Source organism: Asterias rubens, chromosome 4 (assembly GCF_902459465.1).
Source record: "Asterias rubens chromosome 4, eAstRub1.3, whole genome shotgun sequence".
Classification (NCBI taxonomy): domain Eukaryota; kingdom Metazoa; phylum Echinodermata; class Asteroidea; order Forcipulatida; family Asteriidae; genus Asterias; species Asterias rubens.
The window spans coordinates 3,232,702-3,256,467 of NC_047065.1; the positions used below are offsets into that span (position 1 = coordinate 3,232,702).

Here is a 23,766-nt window from a genome sequence, read left to right on the forward strand (position 1 = left end):
ATTATTTTTTAACCATATAAGTTTAATATGAATCTGTGGAATTGTGTTTTATGTCGTGTAAAAATGAGCGATGATGATTTTTGGTGTTAGGTTCCAAGAGATATAACAGAAAATATTTGTTGATTACGACAATTTCTATTGACCCCTTTGTACACCAGATCACCAATGAGATCGTGCGTCAAATGATGGAATTCGGTGGTTTCTACAATCTTGAGAAGCCGGGAGACTTTACAATCATTGCTGATATTCAGATGATGGCTGCCATGATCCAACCCGGTGGTGGTCGGAATGATATCCCGCAACGTCTCAAGAGAGAGTTCTCTGTCTTCAACTGCACCTTGCCGTCTAATTCATCTATTGATAAGATCTTTGGTAAGTATCAGTAATGATCGCCTCAAGATGCTCGTCTTGTGACAATATGTAGTTGACGCTACACGGTCCGACTCGGCTCGAGACAAGTTTTTGTAATATTAGAAAATCGTTTGTGCCATCCAGGCCGATCCTGGGCAGCCTGATCATGTTGTAGTATATTTATAAGATTTTATTGCTTTATTTTAGGTGTGATTGGATCTGGACATTATTGCGTTGAACGAGGATTTAAGGATGAAGTCAGGGAACTAGCCAAGACATTGGTTCCTATCACACGTAGACTGTGGCAACTTACAAAGGTTAGTTGTTTGATTGTTTTGTCAGAAATCTTAAAACTTGACAAAAATAAAGTTCCACTACGAATACTCCTCAAATTGAGCTTAGGCTACATGTACACCGGTTTTAGACAGGCGCTCCAGAGTCGCGTTGAACCAAACGCTGAATTAAGCGTAAACAAAGTTTGACGCCTGAAACAGTTAGGAGTGACTGGATGCGCTAGAACGCAAAAGATCGACTGTTGGAGTCGTTCAGAATTACTCTGGAGCGCCTTTGTTTCAGCTGTCGATCTTGGCATGAGCCGAACCTAATGTAAATGTTATGTTAAGTTTGCCTGTCTGAAACAACAATTTGTTTGGGTCGACCTAGAGTCGCTCCTAATCTATTTGGTTCTGCGCGACTCTGGCGCGCATGTCTGAAACGGTTGATATATGCTTTCAAGTGATTTCATGGGATAGGTTTCGAGCTACCACACCGAATGCGGACATCGAAATAAAACTATGGACTCTGTGTATTCGTTTGTTTGTTTAGATGATCTTCCCGTCAAGGGAACTCGGCAAACTCCCACAAGGGGATATAAACACCAAGCTGGCAACAACCAATCTCTCTCATACAAGCATTGGTTTAACGACTATGATTAGGAATTGCACAATTGTGATTCAGTAACTAGACGACAAAGGACAATATTTATTCTAGTCATTGTGAAATCAGTGTGGTTAGCTGGGGATTCGAACCCACAAGCTTGTGATTGCAAGTCCTGCAGTCTAACCACTTCACCTCGGTGACATGCATGTAATGTGTAATTCCAGGCCTGTATGTAGCATTTTCACTGTGTGTTTTGATTCATAAATATATTTAATAAGTTCACATTATACATGTATCTGATATTATTATTGTTGTATTTCCTGCAGATTAAGATGTTGCCAACACCAGCTAAGTTCCACTACATCTTCAATCTGCGTGATTTGTCTCGTATCTGGCAGGGAATGATTAATACCATGTCGGAGGTGGTGAGCTCCCAGGAGGTTCTCATGTTCTTATGGAAGCATGAGTGTATGCGTGTCATAGCGGACCGCTTTACTAATCCACAGGTAAGTATTGCTGTAAGTAGTGGTGTAGGCCAAATAAATAACATGTTGCTCGTGCCCGCCCGCTTCGATTTTGGACGCCACACTAATGTTCTTTTTGTGTGTTTTTTTTTAACTTACTTTTGTTTTTATTTTTTTTGTTTTATTGTCAGAGTGAGCCCAGAAAATCCACTTCACAAAATATGTATATAAAAAGTTGATGTTGTGTAGTAAACAATAAAACATTTTACAGTCAAACCTGGTATAAATGATATGGCGACCATCTTAGACATGGTAACTATCTTGAAAAAAAGTGGGGGAAAATGGGGGGAAAAAACAAGAGAAGCCGGGATTTGTGTTCCTGGGATGATTAGCTGCATATTGCGCTACAGCACCTTGTAAATCATTACATTGTGCTATGTTGGAGTGCTTTGAGACATGGTGTATAAAGCGCTCTATTACAATCAAATATTTATTTATCGGTTTATTATTACTTTTCAGGATGTTGAGTGGTTTCAGAAGACGATCATGAGAGTAATTGGAGAGGAGTTGGGAGAACAACTCCAGAGCAATGTTGACAATAATCACTACTTTGTTGACTTCATGAGGTGAGGTCATCCTTATTCAGTATGAGTCAAAGACTTAAATGCACTGGACACCTTTGGTAATTGTCAAAGACCAGTATTCTCACTTGGTGTACCTGCATAAGATAACAAATCTGGGAACATTTGGATTCGATTGGTCATTGAAGTTGCAAGAGAAAAATGAAAGAATAAACACCCTGGTTGCACAAGTTTTGGGGGCTTTCAGATGCCTAAAAACGGCTTCAGCCCTGACGTGTTGTATTATTTAATTGAGAAATTACCTCTTTCTCAGATACTACGTTACTTCAGAGGGAGCCATTTCTTACAACATTTCATACTATCAACTGCTCTCCATACTCGTTAACACTGAAGTAAATTTTTATGCTAGCAATTAGTTCGAGTAATTCCTAAGGCTCAACACTCCTGGGGTGACAGGTCTTGTTCTTCAGCTGCGCCACTCATCTGGAACTCTCTACCACTTAATCTTAGATCTTGTCGCTGTACCACAAAATTGAGATCTCTACTCTAAACTTATCTTATGTCACAGGTTTTCAAGGACTAATTTAGATTTGTCCGTTTTCTTTCCATTGTTTTTGGTTTTACTGCGCCTTGAACACCCAGCAGGGTGGATATGTGCGCATTACAAGTCTTATTATTGTTATTAGTACTAATATTATTACTACTGTTATTATTAATATTTATCCATGCAGAGATGCAGCAGAAGCAACAGGTGACGAGCCTGACGATGCTGATTTTGATATGCCTAAGATCTATGAGCCGGCCGAGTCTTTTGACGTCTTGGAGGAACGTCTTCAGATGTTTATGGGTCAGTACAACGAAAGCATCAGAGGAGCTAATATGGACTTGGTGTTCTTCAAGGATGCGATGATACATCTAGTTAAGGTAGGATGATTTATCTTAGATGATTTTTTGCGTCGCCAGTTTAGGCTTTTTAATTAAAGGCACTGGACACCTTTGGTAATTGTCAAAGACCAGTCTGCTCATAGGGTGTATCTCAACGTATGCATAAAATAACAAACCTGTGAAAATTTGGACTCAATTGGGTTGACGAAGTTGCGAGAGAATAATGGAAGAAAAGACACCCTTGTCGCACAAGTTGTGAGCTTTCAGATGCCTTGAATTCGAGACTTCAGCTGAGGTCTCAAATTCAATTCAAATATTTTAGTGAGAAATTATTTCTTTCTCAAAAACAACGTTACTTCAGAGCGATCACATCGTTCCCTGTCAAAGCTTTTTTTAATTGAATTGAACTGAATTGTAGATCACGAGTTGGTCATAAATGGTTCCAATATGGACTGAATTGAAAACACAACTTGTGTCCGTGATTTTTCAGATATCCAGGGTAATCCGCACTCCCAGAGGAAACTCTCTCTTAGTCGGAGTGGGTGGTTCCGGTAAGCAGAGTCTGACCAAGATTGCTTCCTTCATAGCTGGCTACAAGACCTTCCAGATAACCCTGACCAGGTAAGTTAAAGTCCAACTTATAATAGTAAAGACATTTTCGAAGCACCTAATGCAAAAGCCTCTAAACGCATACTTAAGAGAACAATAAAATATAGAATGAAAGAAAGATACACTACAAGTAAGCAGATTACAAATAAACAGCTTCAGAAAATATTTTTTTTAACGGAGACTTTGTAATGAACTAGCCTGGCACAGGAAGACTATTCCAAAGAAATGGAGCAGTTTAAGAAAATGATCTTTGACCGTACAAATATGTAAAAAGCTCTTGTAGTTGTGGTAATTAAGTAGAGACTGTTTGGATGATCGTAAAATCAGGTTATCCTGGTTATACCAGTTTGCCAATGTTAGGCCAAATAAAAACAAACATTGTTGATCGTCCCCGCACGACCGTTCAAAACCCCCCGACCCCATTTTCTTTCCCCCTTGTTTTCCCTCCCATGTCTGGATATCTCTTTATACTTTTACTGCCCATATTATTCAGCTAATAATTTTTTTTCCAAATTTACAGGTTTGAAAAGATGTTTAAAGAAGGTTTTTATTCATGTTGGCGAAGCAAGAACAATTCTTCAAATATTTACTTGGGCTACACTGTGCTTAGTTGTTTGAAAAAGTTTACAGAAATGTCATCTAGGAGTTAAATTTGTTTGACAAAACTATTGAAAACGTCAAAAACACACAAACCCTCTGTTTTATAGTGATTGTGATGATTTCTTTATTCTTGATTTCATATTTGGCATGTCTCAAAAAAAAAAAAAAAAAAAAAAACCCTTCCTTCCCCATCTGCAAAATAAAAGGACGATCAACAATCTTTTTATTCATGTGGTCTTATGTGTGTAGTGTCCTTGATAGGTGTGTGATGGCCTTTTGTTTCCCTTCACGCTAGCGATTTTCATATCTTGATGTCCTTTCATTGATGTACTTTCTTACTTTGAATGTTTAATCAAAGTTGAAATTTAGTTTTTATGCTGTGACGACAATTGTGAATAAACCTTTTATCTATATCTATCTATCTGTCTATCTAGATCTTACAGTCAGTCCAACCTGATGGAAGATTTGAAGATCCTTTATCGTACGGCCGGACAGCAGGGTAAAGGCATCACATTTATCTTCACCGATAACGAGATCAAAGAAGAAAGCTTCCTGGAATATCTTAACAATGTTCTGTCATCTGGTGAGGTAGGTCAAAGGTCACAGCATAAAAATTGACTCGGTATCGAGCAATGGAGAGCTGTTGATCGTATAATAATAATAGATAATAGTATAAAACATTGTTAGAAATGGCTCCCTCTTGGGTAACGTAGTTTTTGAGAAAGAGGTAATTTTTTTTAGACAATAAAGGGTTTTGGTACCGTTTGTAGAACAAGTTTTTGCCATGACATAAATCCCTACTCACTGTGAATGAAGATGTATGTAATATAATTCACCTGTAGAAGTTTCAGCCTCATTAACCGTCAAGTTTTTTTTCTGAAAATCACAGAGCAATGTTTTCAGGCGAGTCGCTGAAATCTGTTCTGATTGAGACAACAGTTATTTCTGCGAAACTGTTTTACTCATTTCTCAAAAAAATACATCGCCTCAGCAAGTAGTGTTTTAAGGGAAGCTTTCTGCCATCATAACCTGTGGACGTTTGTGTTTTTTGTGTCGTACAAAAGGTACCCAAACTCATTAAGTGTATATATGAAATATTTTTAAACTGTTGAATGTTTCAGGTGTCTAACTTATTTGCCCGTGATGAGATCGATGAGATTCAACAAGAGTTGATTCCCGTCATGAAGAAGGAGTACCCACGCCGTCCACCAACCACAGAGAACCTTTACGATTACTTCATCACTCGCTCCAGACAGAATCTTCATGTCGTACTCTGCTTCTCACCGGTCAGTCAAATTCACTGCTTAGCAGCAATAATCACTAAGCATTTTTTTATACTGATAGCAGCTTATCCTTGCAGCTGTTTCGTTTTGTTTAAAGGTTTAACTATTAAGGGAATAAAAGAGTAGGTGATGCCGGTAAGGCCTCGACCCTGCAAGGTTTTTAAACGGTTATTTAAGACTGATTCACTATACTTGAATATTCTCCTTCACAAATACCCTTATGTTAAAAGCGTAATCAGCTTATCCTTGCAGCTATTTTGTTGAGTTTAAAGGTATATTTATTTTGGTTTTACCCATACACCGATGTGTGTGAGCACTGCATACTCGGTACTTTCCCGAGTCCTGTGAAAAAATATCACAGGCATGTTACTCGGGTAGGATTCGAACCCACGACCCTTGCAATTCTAGAGCAGTGTCTTACCAACTAGACTACCGAGGTTGCCCGGCAGCTAGAGGCAGTTCGAATCCTATGTTTTGGCAGCGGGTACCGCAACGATATAATAGATGTTAAATTTGCATCGGGGATAAAGAATATTAATTTTGGTTTTTACCCATACACCGATGTGTGTTAGCACTGTATACTCAGTACTTTCCCAAGTTCTGTGAAAAAAATATCACAGGCATGTTACTCGGGTAGGATTCGAACCCACGACCCTTGCAATTCTAGAGCAGTGTCTTACCAACTAGACTACCGAGGTTGCCCGGCAGCTAGAGGCAGTTCGAATCCTATGTTTTGGCAGCGGGTACCACAACGATATAATAGATGTTAAATTTGCATCGGGGATAAAGAATATTAATTTTGGTTTTTACCCATACACCGATGTGTGTGAGCACTGTATACTCAGTACTTTCTGTGAAAAAACAATCCATTGGATTATTACTCAGGTGGGATTCATCCACTACTTTTGGGTAGTTCTAGAGCAGTGTCTTTCCAACTAGACCACTGAGATGTTCGGTAGCTAGAGGCATGTTTTGGCAGCGGCACTGCAACGATTAAAAAAAAAAAAAAAAAAACAATCCCACCCGAGTAATATGCCTGTGATTTGTTTTCACAGATTTCAGGAAAGTGCTGAGGATACAGTACAGTGTAGTAAGGGGAAAACCAAAATGAATATGATTTATCCCGGATGCAAATTTAACATCTATTAAAGACACTGGGCACTATTAATAATTGTCAAAGACCAGTCTTCTCACTTGGTGTATCTCAACATATGCATAAAACAACAAACCTTTGAGCTCAATCGGTCATCGAAGTTGCGAGATAATAATGAAAGAAGAAAAAAACCCTTGTCACAGGAAGTTGTGTGCGTTTAGATGGTTGTTTTTGAGACCTCAAGTTCTAAATCTGAGGTCTCGAAATCAAATTCGTGGAAAATTACTTCTTTCTCGAAAATTATGGCACTTCAGAGGAGCTGTTTCTCACGATGTTTTATACCATCAACCTCTCCCCATTGCTCATCACCAAGAAAGGTTTTATGCTAATAATTTTTTTGAGTAATTACCAATAGTGTCCACTGCCTTTAATTGTAAAACCAAAATGAATATTCTTTATCCCTGATGCAAATTTAACATCTATTAACTTGTCACTCACTTTGGTTCCTTTTGTCAATGTTAGGTTGGTGAGAAGTTCCGCAACCGTGCCATGAAGTTTCCTGGTCTGATCTCAGGCTGCACCATCGATTGGTTTAGCAGATGGCCTAAAGATGCCCTCATCGCTGTGGCTGACCATTTTCTAGCGACGTTTGAGATTGCCTGCACAGAACCTGTGAAGAAACAGTTAGTCCAGGCTATGGGAACCATCCAAGATGGAGTAGCAGAGTCTTGTGTGGAATACTTCGAGAGGTAAGAATTGGATCGATAAATAAAGAAAACTTACTGAATAAATTATATGACACATGAAAGTTGCTGTTAGTATAAAAATGAATGTGGAATTTGATTACATAACAATTAAAATTTATGAGGCGCTATTCCATCAAACTGTGGTGTTTCTGTTCAGCAGAGTGTGGGTTCGAATCCCTTGGTCGTGACGCTTGTGTCCTTAAGCAAGACACTTAACCATTGCTTCGTCCTTGGGGATGGACGTAAAGCCGTTGGTCCCGTGAGTTGAGAGTAGGATGATTGTTACCAGCCACACTGAAAGGCTTTTTGCCCTTGAACTTTGTTTGCTCAGGGAATGACCTCATAGCACTAAGCCAACAATTTAAAGTATAAAAGACTCAATGGGAGACTTTTGGGACACTTGGTGGCAGCAGACTTACCAGGTAAAATCCATTGTTCTCAGGAATGTGCGCATGCTCAGAACTACGTAAACAATGGAAATTGACCTGGTAAATCTGCTGCCACCTAGTGTTCAAAAGTCCCCCATTGTGCATATTTTTAAGTGATAAGACTTTATGATTTCTTACATGACTGGCTGAAGTGAAATGGAGCACTACTGGTATTTTTCCATAAATTATTTTGTATGACTTCCATTTGCGTTTGAGTGAAATATAGGGTGACAATAAAGCTAATAAACACTTTTGTCACCAGGTTCCGGCGATCGACCCACGTCACTCCAAAGTCCTACCTGTCCTTCATCTCCGGCTACAAGAACATTTACTCCACCAAGTTCGGTGAGATCAATGAGTTATCCAACAGGATGACCACAGGACTGGACAAGCTAGTAGAAGCTTCGCTATCCGTTGCTGAGCTGAGCAAAGAGCTTGCAGTTAAAGAGAAAGAGCTTGCCGTCGCGTCTAAGGAAGCTGAAGTGGTATGGAAACTAAACACAATGTTAGGCCGTTTCCGAATTGGCGGCTACAGCTACGGCTACGACTGTTGCTCAGGGTGTAGCTAAGGAGGTCCTATAGACCCTTATCACGGTGTGGCTATCTTGATTTTACTCCATTCCAACTCATTGTAACCAAACTGAGGCTGGACGAAATAATAGTCTGGTGCCATGTTTACGCAACGAATGTTAGTGTTCGTTACTGTTATGGAAACAGGGAACATGCCCAAGATGGTGACAGCGTGATTAAGGTCTATACCTCAATGCAATCTAGCTATAGCTGAGACACTAATTCGGACACAGGTGTAGAGTGTAAATGACCTGTTTTTGGACAAATATGCCTTTTTTGTTTGATGCAAGTTAAGAAAGTGTTAATGTAGGAAATGTACCCTTTACCTGACATTGAGAAGCATTTTCTAAGCCTGATTCCCTAGCTCTTTAACATGTGCTCGGACATGTGCTTGGACTGCATCCCGACTCGCCCACTCAGAATGCTCTCATGTTCGCTGTAGTTGGATCGGGACACCTGATGAGAGGCCGTCGTGGCCGTCACAAAACCAACTTACTCGACATCCTACGGAAAGACCTCAATTCTCATCAGCTGTCCCTCAAAACCCACAGTGACATCCTACGGCTTTGTGACGTGGCCAGTGATCGTTTGTCCTGGAGAACTCTGTATTAGTAGAGACTGATAGGATATTTATTCAGCGTTCACTCGCTAATACTGTTCCTGTGTACAGTTTATATATATGTATGTTCCCTAGCTATTCCAATGCATCATTGCTACACTCAGGATGGCAGTGCATACACAATTCTGCAGCTAAACTCATCGTACTCGGGAATCCATCACACCCATTCTAAATGATTTACATTGGCTACCAATACGGGCTAGAATAGATTTTAACATTTTGGTTCTGACTTATCAATGTATCCATGGCAAATTGCCCCCTGATTATCTCCAAACCTTAATAGTTCAGGAGTATAAAACAGCTAGAAATCTACCATCATCACATAAATCTCTTCTGACTCCCCCAGTTATCAAAACCAAGTCGTATGGTTCCCGCTCTTTCCAACATACAGCAGTTCAATTGTGGAACAGTCTTCCAGAGGTTGTTGAACAGGTTGAAACATCAGAACAACTCAAAACTCGGGTGAAAACACATCTGTTTACTTTGTATAACCGTTGATTTTCCCTTCACTCACGGTAATATGCGCTATATAAAAACTGTTTATTATTATTATTGTATTTTGTTTTCTTACTGATCAGGTTTTGTTGGCAGTGACGCAAAAAGCACAGGCTGCGGAGAAGGTCAAGGCTCAGGTGCAGAAAGTCAAAGACAAAGCTCAGGCCATTGTGGATGAAATAGCTGTAAGTAGGACTCGGACTTCATTACATTTCAACTTCTATTTGTGTTAAAGGCACTGGAGACCTTTTTGGTAATTGTTGCAAGGTAATAATGAAAGAAAAAACACCCTTGTTGCATAAATTTGTGTGCTTTCAGATGCCTGAGAAAGGCTTCAGGCCCTAAGTCTCATGATATTTGAGTGAGAAATTATCTCTTTCCCAAAAACTACTTTACTTCAGAGGGAGCTGTTTCTCACAATGTTTTACACTATCAACAGCTCTTCATTGCTCATTACCAAGTGATTTTGTATGCGAACAACTGTTTTGAGTAATAACCAAAAGTGTCCAGCCGTCGATTTCACCAAACTCTTCCTAACTTAGGATTAATCTTAGGACTTAGGACGAGTTAAGTTCTGTATCCAAAGACGTTAGGACGCATTGAACCAATCCTAAAGTTAGGACGAGTTACTTGTCCTAACTTGAGATAGGATTAATCCTAGCGTTTTGTGAAATCGGCTGCAGTGCCTTTAAAGAGGTTTGTGGTAACACCATGTGAATATCTCTTTTTTTTTAAGTAATACTTCCACCATGCAAAGTTTCAAATCCTATTCATTATAGCTCAACTTCTATTTGTATAATATTGTATAGTTTGTCCGTACTTGTTCTGCTTTATTTAACAAGTTACACCTCCTCATATACAGGCAGATAAAACCATCGCCCTGACCAAGTTAGAGGCAGCTAAACCCGCCTTAGAAGAAGCTGAAGCTGCCCTCAACACCATCAAACCATCGGATATATCAACAGTACGCAAGCTGGGTAAACCACCTTCTCTTATCCAGCGTATTATGGACTGTGCGTTGCTGCTCTTCCAAGTCAAGATTGAGCCTTGTTCGTTGGATCCAGATAGACCAAGCCCTAAACCATCCTGGGGGCTGTCCCTTAAGGTAAAGAACTCTTACTTGTTTTTATCTTTTTTTATTTTATTTATTTATTTATTTCCAGGCAAACAGTACATACAGAAAAATAACACTAAACATAAGACTACAGTGAACAAGCCTGCGGATAACCAAAAAGCAAAAATAATCACTATCTATGAAGGCGAAATCAACCTACAAAGGCACATAAAAGTACAAGAGAAAATACGTCATAAAAAAGTTTAAAATACCATGGAAAATAAAACTTACAAACCATAATGGTTTTAGTGTAACGCTTTCAATGCTTATTACAATTCTTATAAGGTTTTATTAGTTTTTCTTTGTTAAATTACAGCTTAAGGTGGTTCTGGGTTACTTTGGGTAGGTTTAACTTTATTACATGCTTGTTATATTACAGCTAATGGGTGGTTCTGGGTTACTTTGGGTAGGTTTAACTTTATAACATGCTTGTTATATTACAGTTAATGGGTGGTTCTGGGTTACTTTGGGTAGGTTTAACTTTATTACATGCTTGTTATATTACAGTTAATGGGTGGTTCTGGGTTACTTTGGGTAGGTTTAACTTTATAACATGCTTGTTATATTACAGTTAATGGGTGGTTCTGGGTTACTTTGGGTAGGTTTAACTTTATTACATGCTTGTTATATTACAGTTAATGGGTGGTTCTGGGTTACTTTGGGTAGGTTTAACTTTATAACATGCTTGTTATATTACAGCTAATGGGTGGTTCTGGGTTACTTTGGGTAGGTTTTACTTTATAACATGCTTGTTATATTACAGCTAATGGGTGGTTCTGGGTTACTTTGGGTAGGTTTAACTTTATAACATGCTTGTTATATTACAGTTAATGGGTGGTTCTGGGTTCTTGAACGGCCTGCTGACATTCCCCAAAGACACCATTAATGGAGAGACAGTTGAACTTCTAGCACCATATCTTGACAGTGACGACTACAACTTGGAAACGGCCAAAAAGGTATTTGAAAAAATATTCACAACAAACTGAAATGAAGCATGGAAAATACATTTATTCAAAATACGTTCAATTCTGTATTGTCCAATCTTTAAAAATTTTTAAACTTAAACTTTACATGTCTAAAATTGATTAAAGCTTCAGGACGGGACAGTAAATATCTTGAACGAGGAAATATATAAAAGGATTTTCGACAGCAACAACATTTTATACAGTGCAGTATAACAAATAAATTGGCAAGAGTAAACACAACCCTGTATCACACCCCAATTCCACAAACATGTTTTCATGAATTATATAACAGATTATTCTAAAAGATTAAAACTATTTATTTGTACGGAAAGGCAAATCGTTTTGCAGAATGCTTGACTGATGAGATTTGGTTTTTGTTGCAGGTGTGTGGAAATGTTGCAGGTCTTTGCTCATGGACTAAAGCTATGGCTTTCTTCTTCACAATCAACAAGGAAGTCCTACCACTAAAGGTAAAAATTACTTTTCCATTTGCGTAGGTTTTGTTTCAAACATATTTATTGTCAATAATTTAGTCAGGATAGTTAATCTATTAATATAAGTAAGTCTTGTCACGGCTAGGCGATAAAGTTAGTTCTGTAGGGCATTAATCACTATTAATTTTTTTTTAATGACGATTTCTGGAATAAATTAGCATTTTTACCTTGGTCAAGTTTGTGCAAGGACATGGTAAACAAGTGCTTGTTCAGTGACTTACGTAGGGCATGCGCACAGAAGTTGGAAGTGCGAATGACTCTTGTCATGTCAGGGCGACCGGCAAATTAACGCACATTATCATTTGTTATAATTCTGCACTGTGCTATGGAAACGGCCATTGGTAACCAGCGATGCCGACCAATGCCCGCCTGGTATTAGGTTGATTCCAAATAGTCAACTAGTGTATTCCAACTATCGTTGAATAGACAGAGTTAGGGGCAAACTTAGTCAAACTTAGTCAAACTACGGTAAACGATAGTCCTTGAGCAAACTTGGCCAGCGGAGCCGTTCTTCTATAACACATATTTTCCATGTGGATCTGCTTGTGTACTATTTCGTCTGTATTTTTTCCATAGGCCAATCTGGTTGTCCAAGAAGCAAGACTGGAAGTAGCCAACAAGGATCTAGCGAGAGCACAGGGTCAACTAGACGACAAACAGAGAGAGTTAGATGCTGCCCAGGCAGAGTATGATGCTGCCATGAAGAAGAAACAGGTCAGTTTACTCTAGAAGTACTCCGGGATTAAGTGTTGACTTATCTGGGGGTAAACAAACGGTGTTCCATCAAGGTTCTGGTCTTGATTTCCAGTCCTTTCCATCTCCAGCAATATCTCTTCTCCAGCTATTTGCCCTGGTATAGCAGACTGCAATACTCTGCTCGCATTTAAGCAATGGCAGCTCAACCAATGTTACGCTGCCTCAAACATTTTATCGGAAGTCCACTCTCTCTCTCATGCTGGTCTAAGTTGCAGCTTGACCAACTATAAGAGAGCCAGAACCACATCCCAAAAATCATTCACAACTACGCACACTAGGCTGGAGAACAATAGCTTCCGGAATTCTCAGTGAGGGAACACCATCTGTGTTAAACTAAATTGGATGAATACATTTACCCGGCCACAAGGAAAAGATGAATATTTGTGTGAAAGAGCAAAGGTATTAACATGTATATGTAAAGAAGGGTGAATTCTGACACATGGTTCAAAGACAACTTTGACCCCTACAGGAGAGGTATTCTATACTGTCACTTAAACACTTACATGTATCTAACTTCATATAAATCTACTGTATTTAATATTTGTGTTTAGGACTTACTTGACGATGCAGACAATTGTAGACGCAAGATGAATGCAGCTTCGGCTCTCATTAATGGTCTAGGTGGTGAGAAGGAACGATGGACACAACAAAACAAAGAATTCAAGGCAGCGATCGGAAGGTATATAAAAAAAATATGTCTCATGGGATACTTAACCAGACATTTGAAATTTCATAATTATATCTATTAAATGCACTGAACATTATTGGTAATTACTCAAAATAATCGTTAGCATAATAACTTACTTGGTAACGAGCAATTGGAGGGCTGTTGCTAGTATAAAACATTGTGAGAAACGGCTCCCTCTGAAGTAACAAAGTTTTTTTTTTTGAAGAGGTAATTTCTCACTCAAATATTAAAAGACTTTAGGCCTGAAGCCATTTAGGCATATGAAAGCACAGACATTTGTGCAACATGAGTGTTTTTTCTTTAACTATTCCATGGCAACCTTCATGACCAATTGAGTAAAAAAAAATTCTGATTTGTTATTTTATACATTTGTTGGGATAGACCAAGTGAGAATACTGGTCTTTGACAATTACCAATTTTTCAAGGTGTTCAGTGCCTTTAATAAGTTAATTATTTTTCTCCACCCTGTACCATAGTCTCAGATTGTTAATCATTTTGCATTGATGTTTGACAGGTTGGTTGGAGACGTCTTATTGGCCACCGGGTTCTTGTCGTACGAGGGTCCGTTCAATCAGGAATTCCGCTCTCGTCTTATCTTGGACTGGAAGAAGGAGATGAAGTCACGCAAGATTCCCTTTAGTTCCGGTCTGAATCTGATTGAAATGTTGGTGGATAACCCCACGGTAAGTCAACAGAATGTCTGATGGTGAACAAAACATTTTTATTAACAAATTCAAATATCAAATGCTATGAAGTTTGTCATAAAGGATATTTCAACTGTTGAACTTTGTGGTAACTGCCACACGATAGCTCTGAGCCCACCAGTCACAGGTCTCCTTTCAGGAGAACCAATCCGAGCGTTGACTGACTCCAGGCTGAAACCTCTGAACACCTATAAATAGGCCTTCATCTTTCCTACGCTCAGTCTCCTGACGATGACTAGAGCAAGCTAGTAGAAACGTTGAAACCAATTAAGAACTCACTTCAGGGTAGTGAAGTTAATAACGAGAAGTCCCCTCGATCCACGAAAGCAAAAGTCCCAGCCGATTTCCTACCTTCCACCCAGGTAGTAGTTAAAAAGCAGGACAGTTCTTTTCAGAACTGAGAAGTCTCCCAAATTCCGAAAATCTACTCCGCTGTGGTAGAATTTAAAGCAAGACAAGTTCTCAAAAGAACATAATCTACCTGACAAGTAGATACACATGTGGTGTTCGAATAGCTTTGACGTCATTCCAGGGGCTCACCAGGGTCAGCCCCAGGTGCCCTGCTTGTGGAGTGGGTCACTTGGGGCTGGCCCCAGGTGCACGACGTCACCACAAGAGGGTGAGTGATCGTTTGATTAGCTCTTGTCAGGGGCTCACCCGAGTGAGCACTGCGGGGTTGACACAGAAAAGCTAATCGAACGCAGCCATATATTGATACCTCACACTTCAATGCCCCAAATCCCATATTCTAGCAACAAATCAAGTATATATTTGTCTTTGTTTCTCTTGTTTAGATCGCTGAATGGAATATGCAGGGTCTACCCAACGATGAGTTGTCCATTCAGAATGGAATCATCGTGACTAAAGCAGCCAGGTTCCCTCTACTCATTGATCCTCAAGGACAAGGCAAAATCTGGATCAAGAATAGGGAATCCAAGAATGAGATGCAGGTCAGTATTTAAGACACTGAACACCTTTTGGTAATTGTCAAAGCCCAGTATTCTCCCTGTGTGTATCTCAACATATGCATAAAATAACAAACCCGTGAACAAGTGGTCGTCGAATTAGGAAAAAGTAATTTGATGAAAAAAAAAAAATACCCTTGTCCCACAAGTTATGTTTTTTCAGATATTCAAATATTTTAGTGAGAAATTACTTCTTTCTTAAAAACTACGTTTACTTTAGAGGGAGCCGTTTCTCACAATGTTTTATACTTTCGACAGCTCTCCATTGCTCGTTACCAAGTATAGTTCTTCATTTTGACTTTTTTTTTTTTTTTTTTTTTCGTGTGTGTGTCAAATAAATAATAATTTAGTGTTTTTTTTTCTTCTTCTCCAGTTGACCTCTCTAAACCACAAGTATTTTAGAACACATCTTGAAGATTCCTTGTCTCTTGGTCGACCTCTTATGATTGAAGACATCGGAGAGGAATTGGACCCAGCTCTTGACAACGTCCTTGAGAAGAACTTCATCAAGAGTGGTAGTACATTCAAGGTAAAGACTTTCATTATTCTTCGTTGCTTTTCTCTCCTTTTTTTAATGCATGGATGTAATAGTAAGCCTATTGAGTTTGACTCAAGAATTTATTACACTTTCCAATTCATATGAGTATTAAATTTTGTTTTTTTTACCCATACACCGATGTGTGTTAGCACTGTATACTCAGTACTTTCCCGAGTCCTGTGAAAAAATATCACAGGCATGTTACTCGGGTGGGATTCGAACCCACGACCCTTGCAATTCTAGAGCAGTGTCTTACCAACTAGACTACCGAGGTTGCCCGGTAGCTAGAGGCAGTTCGAATCCTCGGGAAAGTACTGAAGTATACAGTGCTATTAAACACACATCGGTGTATGGGTAAAAAAAAAAAAAGATTTATTTTTATTTTTTATCCCCGATGCAAATTTAACATCTATAATTCATATGAGCTTTCGCTTAAACCATTTATTGATTGCATTTGTTCAGCAAGTTATCAATAACAATAACAATAATTATATGGAACATTTCCAGTGCGCTATGTCTGTCAATGATGACACTCCTGGTGCAAAAACAGAACTCTGCTGTACAAAAAGACAACCAAAGTTTGAAAGCTATGGTTTCCAAAATAGATATGTTTTGAGATGTGTCTGAAATTGAGAACAATTATTTGCTTGTTCGAATTGAAGTGGGACGCTGTTCTGAAGAGAGTACAATTTATATGAATCTATAGACATTAGAGAAACTGACAACTACAAAAAAAATGTTCTTTTCTTTGAAGGTGAAAGTGGGTGACAAAGAAGTTGATGTTATGGACGGTTTCCGCCTGTATATAACCACTAAGCTTCCCAACCCGGCCTACACACCAGAAGTTAGCGCCAAGACGTCCATCATTGATTTCACAGTCACAATGAAGGGTCTGGAAGATCAGCTCCTAGGTCGAGTTATCTTGACTGAAAAGAATGTAAGTAACAGTTAAAGCTCTTTGCACTTCGTGAACGAGTCACGTCTCTTTTATTCACATTCTGTAAATGCCCTTTTATTAAAAAGCAAAAAAAAAAAAAAAATTTTGATTATAGGAAATCGGTGACAATCTGTTTCTTTAGCAAATTTTCAATGTTCAAAGTTGTACGTTTTCAACAAAACTTTTTAAAAGTTATGTATGTTTGTTTTGCGCTGGTGAATGTGCCTGTACAAATAGATTAAGCGCTGGTGCTAATAGCTATAAATTGTGTTCTGTGTAAGTAAACTGGCGTACATGAGTTTGCGCACCCAACATGCGAAGCCAGCCAATCTTAAACAGTTCCAGCTATGTCTGTTCAGCCAGTTAAACACCCCACTTGACATGCTCTCAACCAATAGGAATAGCGAACTGTTTGGGGTATTTATGAATGTGTATTAAAGGAAAGGAGGCAATAGTGGTTAAAAAGCTATAGGCCTTTTTGAGATATGGCGGACACAATGCTACATCACTATAAGGTTTGTGTAAATTCGTGTGTAAACACCCAAACCAAACAGTACACTCCTATCATGTCCGCCATACCTCAAGAAGACTTATTGCATCAAAAACAATCTGGTACGATTGCTTGATGTTTATCAAACTTGCTGTTCACTTGAACAGGAACTCGAGGCTGAGAGAACCAAACTGGTTGAAGATGTGACGAGTAACAAGCGCAAGATGAAAGAACTAGAAGACAACCTCTTGTACCGTCTCACCAGTACACAAGGCTCATTGGTGGATGACGAGTCTCTGATTAATGTACTCTCAAACACTAAGACGACAGCAGAAGACGTCAGTCAGAAACTACAGGTAGCTGCAGAGACTGAGATCAAGATCAATGCAGCCAGGGAGGAATTCAGACCAGGTAAGTCTTGCACTGTATGGGATTGAAATTGTACTTTAAACTTTAAAGGGAAGGTACACGTTTGGTACAAATTACTCAAATTAAATATTAGCTTAAAAATTGACTTGGTAACAAGCATTGGAGAGCTGTTGATAAAACATTGTGAGAATTGGCTCCCTATAAAGTACCATAGATTGTGAAATAGAGATAATTTCTCACTAAAATAATAAAAGACTTCTAGCTAATATTTGTACTAGAGAAGTTGAGAGCAGAATAAATGGTTTGCAAACAGTCATCCACCATTTTTTGATTGTCTCTTCTTTTTTCCCCACAGTGGCCAACAGAGGCAGTATCCTGTACTTCTTGATTACAGAGATGAGCATGGTGAACGTGATGTACCAGACCTCTCTAAAGCAGTTCTTGGGTCTGTTTGATATATCCATGGCAAAGTAAGTCTTCGAGAAGCCCTCTGTATTTTTACTTCATCATCAAGAGTTAAAAACCACCGGTTGTTTTCAGAACCACCCCAACTCATTACAGATTATCATTACAATGTGTTGCCGCAAACCCTTCACACAATATTTCATCATCTTTATTGTATGTTTTATGAATGTGTATACTCTGAGAGCCCGTGTCTCTATATTTTAAGTAATGAAAACCAGGAGAGCCAGTCAGAGCAGTGACTGACTCTACTCTGAAACCTCTGAACCCTTCTAAAGAGGCCAACATCTCTCAAAACTCTTCAGTCTCCGGACAATGACTTGAGCAAGCTACACAAAGTGTTGAGACCAGTCCTCAGTAGTGAAGTTAATAACGAGAGGTCCCCTCAATACACCAAAGCGAAAGTAGTAGTCCCGGCCAATTGTTTCCCCTTCCGCCAAGGTAGTAGTCAAAAAGCAGGACAGTTCTTTTCACAACTGAGAAGTCTCCCGAATTCCGAAAAATCTACTCCGCGGTAGAAGAATATACAGCAAGACAGTTCTCTAAAGACAATAATTTATCTGTACACACATGGTGTTAATACCACAAACCAAATATTGATTACTTTGTGACATAACAAATGTGACTGCATTCATCTCCACAGTTCCACCAAGAGTCCGATAACAAGCAAGCGGATCACCAACATCATTGATTACATGACGTATGCTGTGTTTAAGTACGCTGCACGAGGTCTGTATGAGAGTGATAAATTGATGTTTACGATTCTACTGACGCTGAAAGTGGACCTTCAAGCTGGCAAGATTAAACCGGAGGAGTTCAGCACACTCATTAAAGGTGCGTTCTTTATTTCTAGTGTCATCTTTTAATGTACACAATATTTTTGATTTGGTATAGTGATAATCATAGAATTGAAATGAGAGAAAATCAAATGGTCCTCTCTGGGATGTCGTTCTCAATTTATTTTTTTGTATAGTCTTATCAATATAAATATATAGAGTGGTGGTTATGTGGTTTTATGTATTCTTGATAAATGTTTTATACATACTTGTCACTAATTATTCTAATGATTCTGTGTCACAGGTGGAGCGTCTCTGGATTTGAAAGGCTGCCCTCCTAAATCCAGCAAGTGGATTCTAGATATTACATGGCTCAACTTGGTGGAACTCAGTAAACTCAAACATTTCAGCGACATCCTCAACCAGGTAGACATTTACTTACATCGTTCAATCATTTAACTTTTTTCATTCCTCACTAAAACCCTGTTCACACATAAACGCAGCTTTTAATACGATGGAAAAGTGGCCGAGAGCATAGCCAAACAAGGGCCAAACGTGGGAGGATTTCCATTGGCATGGTTTGGGCTGGGTGGGATCTCTGCTAGGTCAGGAAGCTGCATTCTCTCACCACGCTTTATGGAGCGTGTAGATTGTTGAGTTTTAACACTCCGTGCTCTAATCATTAAAATAAATACTCACAGTCGAGTCAATTTCCTTTCAGATTGGTCGTAATGAGAAGCAATGGAAGCACTGGTTTGATAAAGAGGCACCTGAGGATGAACCAATCCCAGATGGATACCAGAATTCCCTTGATGTCTTCAAGAGGCTGCTCCTGATAAGATCCTGGTGTCCGGACAGGACACTGCCGCAGGCAAGAAAGTATATCGGTAAGTGTTACGTTAAGAAATAACTATAACAAAAATATTCAACTTGCTAGCACAACCATGTATTAAATCTCTCATGAGGTAGTGTTGGCTCTTAAAAGAGCCGGTTTGGTCTCGCGGTTTTAAACAGTATACTCTGCTCGTCTTCAGAAATAAAGTTCTTATTATATGCACATCATGCAAAGCTTCAAACATCATTTAAGTCTTGATTTGATCTGATTTTACTGCAGTAAAATTTGGTGGAGTTGTTTTGATTCATTTTGGTTTGATTTTTACACCAATGTGTGTAAGCACTGTCTACTATTGAGGTGGGATTCGAACCCACAACCTTTGCAATTTCTAAAGCAGTTTCTTACCGACTAGACAAAGAATGTTGGATTTGGTTTCACCTATATACACTGATGTCTGGATGTGTGTTAGCACTGTATACTCAATACTTTCCCGAGTTCTGTGAAGAAATTCACAGGCATATTACTTGGATGGGATTTGTACCAATGGTCGTTATTCTTCAAAAGTTGTGATCGAATTCTAATCCATTTTCCCCCCTTTCCACAGTTGACTCCCTCGGTGAACGCTACGCAGAGGGTGTCATCCTGGATCTAGAGACGACATGGGAGGAGTCTGACCAACGTACCCCCCTCATCTGCTTCCTATCCATGGGTAGCGACCCGACCAGCATGATCGAATCTTTAGCCAAGAAGAAGAAGATCGAATGCAAAGCTATCTCCATGGGGCAGGGACAAGAAGTCCACGCCCGCCGCCTCATGAGTAACTCTCAGGCCAATGGAGGCTGGGTCATGTTGCAGAACTGTCATTTGTCATTGTCGTTCCTTGGGGAGGTCATGGACACTGTGGTTGAGACTGAGAATGTCCATGATCAGTTCCGATTGTGGATGACAACGGAAGTTCATCCCAGCTTCCCTATCAGCTTGTTACAGGTGAGAGAAGAGATTCATGTAGACAAAACATTCAGTCTTATTAACAATTTATTAAATTGTTTGTGCGCCATCTCCACCCGAGGATGTTGGAAGGTGCAAATTACACCAAAAATCCACGAAAAATCACAGCAAATTACAAACAATAATCATTACATTAAAAAACAGACCTAAAAGTCCATACAAATGCAGAAAATAAATAAATAAAAAACAAATATCATAAAAACTGACACCCTCACCCATGTTAGGGGGAACAAAGCACTATAACAGTGTAATTACACAATATTAGCCTCCCTGAACAAGTGAGTCTTTAATTTAGCCTTGACCCAGCGAATTTACCCTCCTACTTGAAAGGCGATAGTGCAATCCACAACTTTGGAGCAGCCTAAACAAAGGCGCGATCACCAAAAATAATGCAGCATTTTACCCCTAGGATACTCAAGTAGTGTTTGACCCATTGACCTCAGACTATATCTATGTTGTCTTTAGACAGTAAAAAGGTCACAACCATTATCGGGAGCTAAAAATTGTACACATTAAAAACAAGCAATAAGTGAAACAAGTGAAATCCAATTGTCTGCTAACTGTTTAATGTTAGCCTTCGAGAGAGACTCTGCTAGGGTCGAAACATCAGACCATTAACTATTTTTTGTGTTTAATATTAAAGCCACTTTCTGTGATTGATTGTAGATGTGTATCAAGTTCACCAATGAGCCACCTCAGGGTGTCAAGGCAGGATTGAAGCGTACCTATGCCGGTATATCTCAGGATCAACTAGATGTATCTAACATGCCTCAGTGGAAACCAATGCTGTATGCCACTGCAGTACTTCATACAGTAGTTCAGGTGAGTTCAACCAAAGCCTCAAATTGATAGATCTCTTTTTTATTTTTTTTTATTTATGAGTTTTTTTTAGTGTTGGCATCACTTCATATATGCAACTAATAACTTTTTGGATCTGTAACACTGTTTCTTGAGCGCCAGCCACTTTTTCCATTTGCATGAGCTCTGTTCATCAACAGACCTAGACTTGACTCAAGTCCCTATCCTGTGCCGTCGCCAGATTGTTTTGTGATGCTCTGCATTCTCCAAACCTGTTCCACACGGGGGACAGGGACTTGACTGGAATGCAAGTCTACAAAAGATCCTACCTTACTTCACATCCCTCGCAAACGCACATCTGCATTTTTGTCTGTATTCTAGCTGTATTTTTGCTTATCTCTTTTCAGCTTAATGTTAATATGAAAAAACTGTCTCTGCAGCATTTTGAAATAATGCTGTACTAAAAATAAATATTATTATTATTCGGAAACAGGAGAGAAGGAAATTTGGTCCTCTGGGCTGGAACATCCCGTACGAGTTTAACTCAGCTGATTTCACTGCAACGGTTCAGTTTATGCAAAATCACTTGGATGACATGGACATCAAGAAGGTGAGATGATGTTGAATAATTAAAGTTTAGAACAGTACACTATGACGCTATGATATCTTGGCCCAATTGTTTGGCTCTGCTTACCACAAGCAAAAACTCAGCACTTCCGGAAGTAGGGAATTCTGCGCTTACGCTAAGTGTATTTCACGGGTCAACCGGGAATTTTAGCTTGTGCGCATGCGTACTCCTTGTTACGAAGTATTGTGCACTAACATAGCCAGTACAGAAATTTGGCGCTTGTCGTGCAAGCGGAGAATGGTGATTGTAAGCATAAAATTCGGTGGTAAGCAGAGCCATGAAATACTTGCCCTGTATAGTAACAATATTTCCTGACACTCATGAAGGATCTGTGGGTGCGTTCGATTAGCTTCCCTGGGTCGACCACGGCCTGCCCCCGGTACGTTCAAATAGCTTTGACGTCATTTCAGGGGCTCACCTGGGTCAGCCCCAAGTGTCCTGCTTGTGGAACAGGTCACTTGGGGGTGACCTGAGGTGCCTGCCGTCACCACGAGAGGGCGAGTGTGATCGTTCAATAAGCTCTTGTCAGGGGCTCACCCGAGTGAGCACTGTGGGGTCGACCCAGGGAAGCTAAACGAACGCACCCAAAATAGATGATACACGAGAGGATGAGTGATCGTTCAGTTGGCTCTTGTCAGGGGCTCACCCGAGTGAGCACCGTGGGGTCGACACAGGGAAGCTTATCGAACGCACCCACTGTACACTGTTGGTAGTTTCATATTAAATGTCCACTATAAAAGGTACTCTAAACTGTTGTTATTATATATTTACACCAGTAGTTTACTTAAAAAATAATATTTCATTTCCTATCTTACAGGGTGTTTCGTGGTTGACAGTGCGCTACATGATTGGTGAGATTCAATACGGAGGCCGTGTGACTGACGACTTCGACAAGCGTCTATTGAACACATTTGCAAGGGTAAATATGATCTCTTGATAAGTATTTGGCTTTATCAGAACAGACACAGCCATGGCAGAGAAGTTTAGCCCATCGTTCTCAAGTTGTTGTGGCCGATTTTCTTCAGAGGAGGTAGACTTTTCTGCTCTACCGGCCAGGCTTCAGACTGATGATAACCGGGCCTACATCCGTATGGACTGTAAAAGGGGTAACCCTGTTTCAGCCCTAGGAGTAGGTGGCAACGGCCTCTGGACAAAATAAATAATTGTAGCCCACACCTTGAAGTGGCCTTTCAGGCCCTGTGTGTCTGACGACTTTCATAAAAAAAAAAAAGATTTAAAAAAAAGAGTGTGGGTTCAAATCCTACAACACTTGCATCCATCTGAAAGACAGAAAAGGCTTAGCCACATTTTTTTTTCGTCGAAGGAAGTTTTGTATTCAAACCTTCAAGGATTTGGGTACTTTTTGTAACAAAAAAACCCACAAAATGTCCACAGATTTAAGAGACTTGTTATACTCGTTTCTCAAAAACTACAGCACCTCAAGTAATATTTTAAGGGGTTTCTACCATCATTATTTTCAAACTATGTGAGTTTAATGTAAATCTGTGGAAACTGCATCTTGTGTTTCAATACAACTACTCCATTTACATGTAGGTACACAAATAGTGAAAATTCACGGCAATAAAACAAAATATATAGTTAACCGATATAAAACACTTTTTCTCTACACTATGTA

General features: G+C 39.5%; 1 protein-coding gene across 1 annotated transcript in view; it reads left to right on the forward strand.

Moving 5' to 3' along the window:
* Positions 1 to 23,766, forward strand: part of LOC117288804 (dynein heavy chain 5, axonemal-like) — a 75,959-nt gene that overhangs the window by 46,757 nt on the left and 5,436 nt on the right. Inside the window, exons 45-73 of the mRNA XM_033769647.1 lie at positions 159 to 372; positions 559 to 668; positions 1,557 to 1,736; positions 2,214 to 2,320; positions 3,007 to 3,199; positions 3,651 to 3,781; positions 4,804 to 4,957; positions 5,491 to 5,655; positions 7,268 to 7,494; positions 8,182 to 8,404; positions 9,687 to 9,788; positions 10,466 to 10,708; positions 11,545 to 11,673; positions 12,066 to 12,152; positions 12,753 to 12,890; positions 13,484 to 13,611; positions 14,135 to 14,303; positions 15,119 to 15,274; positions 15,663 to 15,818; positions 16,582 to 16,764; positions 17,422 to 17,665; positions 17,979 to 18,093; positions 18,729 to 18,919; positions 19,166 to 19,287; positions 19,583 to 19,748; positions 20,301 to 20,683; positions 21,371 to 21,526; positions 21,996 to 22,112; positions 22,948 to 23,049. Coding sequence (XP_033625538.1) covers positions 159 to 372; positions 559 to 668; positions 1,557 to 1,736; positions 2,214 to 2,320; positions 3,007 to 3,199; positions 3,651 to 3,781; positions 4,804 to 4,957; positions 5,491 to 5,655; positions 7,268 to 7,494; positions 8,182 to 8,404; positions 9,687 to 9,788; positions 10,466 to 10,708; positions 11,545 to 11,673; positions 12,066 to 12,152; positions 12,753 to 12,890; positions 13,484 to 13,611; positions 14,135 to 14,303; positions 15,119 to 15,274; positions 15,663 to 15,818; positions 16,582 to 16,764; positions 17,422 to 17,665; positions 17,979 to 18,093; positions 18,729 to 18,919; positions 19,166 to 19,287; positions 19,583 to 19,748; positions 20,301 to 20,683; positions 21,371 to 21,526; positions 21,996 to 22,112; positions 22,948 to 23,049 — 4,791 coding nt within the window. The remainder of the gene's footprint in view (positions 1 to 158; positions 373 to 558; positions 669 to 1,556; positions 1,737 to 2,213; positions 2,321 to 3,006; positions 3,200 to 3,650; positions 3,782 to 4,803; positions 4,958 to 5,490; positions 5,656 to 7,267; positions 7,495 to 8,181; positions 8,405 to 9,686; positions 9,789 to 10,465; positions 10,709 to 11,544; positions 11,674 to 12,065; positions 12,153 to 12,752; positions 12,891 to 13,483; positions 13,612 to 14,134; positions 14,304 to 15,118; positions 15,275 to 15,662; positions 15,819 to 16,581; positions 16,765 to 17,421; positions 17,666 to 17,978; positions 18,094 to 18,728; positions 18,920 to 19,165; positions 19,288 to 19,582; positions 19,749 to 20,300; positions 20,684 to 21,370; positions 21,527 to 21,995; positions 22,113 to 22,947; positions 23,050 to 23,766) is intronic.